Genomic DNA, 4948 nt, shown 5'->3' with positions numbered 1-4948 from the left:
GTTTTTTGGAGGGGAAACTGTGAAAGGAGAAATTTACATATAAATAAAGAAAATATCTAATAAAAAAATAAAATAAAATAAAAGCCTTTAACCTCTGCTGGCTTTTTATTTGTTTTATTCAGAAACTACTACATGAGCACTAATACATTATTCCTACTTCCTTATGTTTTCCCCAAATTTCATTATCTCTTCTTTAATTATTGTCACACACTATATAAATTAATAAACTAAATATAAGAATAAAAAGGCAAAATTTAGAGGATATAGAAACACACATGTCATCCCAGCACTCAGAGGCCAAAGGCAGAAAGGTTGCTTTAAGTTAAGGCCAGACTATGAAACCTTGACTTAAAAACTTGTGGGTAAAGAAACAGAGAGAGAGTAAGCGTTTCATCATCTCTTATTAAAAGTCTTAAAAGGTAAATCTGTAATGTCATCCATCTTTGGGTTTGAACTCCTAGGTCAGCCATTTTTCCACAATTAAACATAAGCCCACTATACAAAGAGTACATTCTGGATGCTTAGGAAGGTGAGGCAATGGGCAAACACAGCACTTAGGGCTGCCTGTAGCTTGCCCTCCTCCAGAGGGAGTTTGGTACTAGAATATCACCTGGCCATTTCTCAGCATCAACTTCCCCTTACATTTTACTTTCCATTTGTGCTTCCTGTTCATTTGTACATGTTACACACCACAGAAAATGGAGAGAAGGAAAAATCCAATGACATGTTTGCTCTTAATATTACCTAAACCTTGGAGAAAAAAAAAAACCCTGCTGCAAATAGTCAGAAGGAGAAGTCACTCACCGGGGCCTTTTTGTCAATAGGCTTGATGACAAATTTCTTATCATTAAAAGAGATATTCCTGATTTCACTCCAAGGGAAACCAATCTTAGGAGTCAGTCTGTAGGAACAGAGGCCAACAACATCATGGCAGAGGCAAAGCAAGAAGGCAACAGACTTAGTGCCTTGCCCTCACTACCACCCACCCCACTCTATCCCATAACACAAACCTCTCCCTTAAGGAGATAGACCTATTGTCAACTCAGCTACTGTTATCACTTATTGCCAGTTGTTTTGTTCCACTTGGAGTTAAAGCAATTACCTTGTAAGAACCTTCCAGAGCATCTGCGGTCCTACTTAATCGAAAACCTTCTATATAAAATTGTTAAGCTTAGAAGATAAGTAATGAGCCCTAAGATTCAGGAACAACAATCTGATGATTTCATCCTTACCAAGAGCAGACCAAGAGGAAAATAAGCCATAAGACAATATGATAGCAAGGCTTATAGGCTAAAAGTCACTTAAGCATAACATGGGACTTAGATGTTATGAACCCTGACAAAATAGATTCTAGGTCAGCACTCTCCAAAAATTATAATTAAGGTAACATTTATAAATTCTAGTAGCTATACGAAAATGGATAAAAAGGAAATATAATGACTTAATTATGAAGGTTTAACTAACTCGATAAATACTAATACTATCATTGAGCATATAAGTCAACATTTTAAAAATATATTATATACACATTTTACACATTTTACATTACTGTGGTTTGAATTATATTTGACTAGGAAAGGGAATGGGACAAGGTCTCACACAACCCAGAATAGCCAGTGTGCTGGCTAGTTTTATGTCATCTTGACACAAGCTACAGTCATCTGAAAGGGCAGAACCTCAACAGAAAAAGAAATGCCTGTGTAAGATCAGGCTGTAGGGAGGGCATTATTTTAATTTAGTAATTGATGGAGGGCCCACCACTTTGTGGGTGATGCCATCCCTGGGCTGGTAGTGTTGGGTTCCATAAGAAAGCAGTCCGAACAAGCCATGAGAAGCAAGCCTAAGCAGTACTCCTTCATGGCCTTTGCCTCAGTTCCTGCCTCTAGATTCCTGCTGCGCTTGAGTTTCTGCCCTCACTGCTTTTCATGATGAAGTGTGATTAAAATAAACCCTTTCCTCCCCAAGTTGCTTTTGGTCATGGTGTTTCATCACAGCAATTATAACTCTAAACTAAAACAGCCATGAATTATCTATGAAGCTAAAGCTGACCTTGAACTCCTGATTCTTGCTATCTGCCCCTCCTGAGTGCTAGGACAACAGACATGTATCACCAGACCCAGCATGGTTTACATATTAAATGTCTCCCAAAAGGCCATTTGTTGAAGGCTAGGTTGTCAGAAAAATGGTGTTATTAGTGGTGGCAGAACTTTTTGAGCAGGGCCTTGCTGGAGGAAGTAGATTATTGGGGGCATGCCCTCAAAGAAGTCATTGAGACTCCACTCCCTTCCCCTTTCACTCTCCATTTCCCAGACGCCAGCATGTGAGCAACTACATGCTCTCCACCATGAAATTCTACCTCAATTCAGGCCCAACACAGTGGCATCAAGGAAATTCAGACTGAAAATCCTGAAAGTACAAGCCAAAACCTATCTTTCCTCCTTTAAGTTGACTTCTCCCAGGTATCCTGTCATAGATACAGAAAGATGATTAACAAGACATTTTTTTTCTCATAACAGTTCTTGAAAATGTGACATGCAGGTTTTGTTTATGACATATCTCAGTTGTAACGACATGTCAAATGTTCAATAGTCACATGTATCTAGTGGCTATCATAATAGAGATAGTACTCTCGTCAATACAGGATGAAGGAAGGTGTACAATCATCTTGGCGGGACCTAATCAGGTAGAAAAATCATTGAGGTAAGACTCAAGTGGTATAGTCTTGCTCTGTGGTAAGGGATGATGCCTATGTTTAAGAGCGATTCAAATAACTGAGAGAAGTCCAAAGCATACCTGTCATTCTGCTCATAGATGTTGAGACCCAAGGCATCCACGCCCAGCCACAGCTCTGAGCCTTTCTTGTTCTTGATGCTAAAATAGTTCACACCATACATCTCCAGGTCCTGAGCAATCTTGAGATATTCCAGGACAGCATCCTCCCTATATATATGATACAGAATAGGAGAGGAGTATCGGAGTATCATCACAAAGTAGAGCTTCCTTAGCAGACCCAGCAGCATGGAAAGCCAGCTTGCTCTCTGTTTCTGACAATGGTCTTGGTAGCAGGATTAGGAAATGGATAGAACTTAAGCAAGTGATTAGTAACAAGAAAACACATTATTTCTATTAAATAAAAACTGCTGACAGTAGCCTAAAGAATAAGAACAGTCTGTGCCTTGTTGGCCTCTGGAATATTAGCTGTTATAGAAACTGTATTTCCTTCCTCTGCATTGCGTCATCCTCTTAAAAATGAAATTTCTTCCTCAACTAGACAGCTATAAAATGCTTTTACAGTATTTAGAGAGCTTCTTTCCCATTTGTTTTTAGGGGAACAACAACAAGATAGCCCAGAAACTTCCTGGAAACCCTGATCTTCCTTCCTTTTCATTGCACTCAGAGCTGTTTAAGATGTAGGGAGTGGTGGAACATGCCTGTAATCCTAGAACCGCCTGTACTGTGTATTCAAGATCAAACTAGGCTACATAATGAGATCATCTCTTAAAAGAACTTCTAGGGCTGTCAAGTTGGGTCAGCTGGTCACGGCATTGACCAGCAAGCCTGACAACCTGAGCTCAGACTGGGACCTACACGGTAGAGTAGAAGAAAACAGACTCCCAAAAGTTGGTCTGGCCTCCACATGTGCACCCTGGCATAAAGCAGAGGTGTACACATTCGGACACACACACACACACACACAGAGAGAGAGAGAGAGACAGACAGACAGACAGACAGACAGACAGACAGACAGAGACAGAGACAGAGACAGAGACAGAGAGGGCATAAAAATAAAAATAATAAAAAATAAAGTCCTGATGTTAATGTTTTTTTCAAGTTATAGTCCTTTGCATTAATACTTTGCTCTTATGGATTTAAAAAGTGCCTAAAATAAATCATAGTCTTACAATGATTCAGGGTTGCCTTCTATATTTAAGTGTCAAAATCATCCCTAGTCTCTCTTTCTTAATATCCAACAATGCACCTGATAATTTGCCTTTTCTTTGTAGACACAATCCTCGTTTTCCTTACAAGGACAGTGAAGCCCATGGCTGTTAGGGGAGGCTTACCTGAGCATGCCCCGGTGTTCCTCATGCCACACCTGGATCCGCTCTTCCCACTGGTCCTTGTTGAGTTTGTGCTGCTCCAAGACTCTAGAAAAACAGTAAGTGGTCAATAAAGCACAGACCATAGGCAGGAAGGAAGGGAAGCTCACTTAGCTCTCTATGGAGTTGATACAAATGTGAAGTTAGCTCACTGATGTATTGCTGGATTCATACTGAAAATCAGACCAGAACACACTGAGGTAGACATAGGGAACTTCCTAAAAGAAGAACTCCAAGAACAGATGACCAAACAGAACAATGGAATTATCCTCTTTAGTCACCTATTTGTTTGTTTGTTTGAGGCAGGGTCTGTTTGTTTGTTTGATATGGGTTCTCTCTGTTATATATAGCTCTCCTGTCCTGAACTCATTATGTAGACCAGGCTAGCCTCAAACTCAAGAGAGCTCTACTGCCTCACACCCCCCACCCCACCAAGTTCTGGGATAAGAAAAATTAATAAAACAGGCCAGATCCTCTTTATACCATTAACCACAATGCTAATAATGTGTTGCATCTCCAAGCTCAACAAGAATACATAGTAGTCTGTGATGAGGGGCTAACAGTAAAAACAGGCAGAAATATTCTCTCCTAGATCCTTTTAGAGTCAACAGTTGGTGTTTATAAGACAGCTTTGCATACAGAGCAGGGAAGTAGTCACAAAATACTCTGAGGGAAACCACGAGGCCCAACCCATAGTTCTACTAGATTGTTAAACAAGGACTGCTTTAAATACGCCGTCTCGCCAGGCGATGGTGGCGCACGCCTTTAATCCCCACCCAGCACTTGGGAGGCAGAGGCAGGCAGATTTATGAGTTCTAGGCCATCCTGGTCTACAGAGTGAGTTCCAG

At 40.4% G+C, this 4948-nt stretch overlaps 1 protein-coding gene across 1 annotated transcript in view; it reads right to left on the bottom strand.

The window, feature by feature from the left end:
- Msn (moesin) overlaps positions 1 to 4948 on the bottom strand; it is a 75135-nt gene that overhangs the window by 9744 nt on the left and 60443 nt on the right. Inside the window, exons 5-7 of the mRNA XM_031365228.1 lie at positions 4065 to 4148; positions 2794 to 2940; positions 805 to 901 (exon numbers count right to left, since the gene is read on the bottom strand). Coding sequence (XP_031221088.1) covers positions 805 to 901; positions 2794 to 2940; positions 4065 to 4148 — 328 coding nt within the window. The remainder of the gene's footprint in view (positions 1 to 804; positions 902 to 2793; positions 2941 to 4064; positions 4149 to 4948) is intronic.

This window comes from Mastomys coucha, chromosome X (assembly GCF_008632895.1).
Source record: "Mastomys coucha isolate ucsf_1 chromosome X, UCSF_Mcou_1, whole genome shotgun sequence".
Classification (NCBI taxonomy): Eukaryota; Metazoa; Chordata; class Mammalia; order Rodentia; family Muridae; genus Mastomys; species Mastomys coucha.
This window is presented reverse-complemented; position numbering and strand designations above follow the sequence as displayed.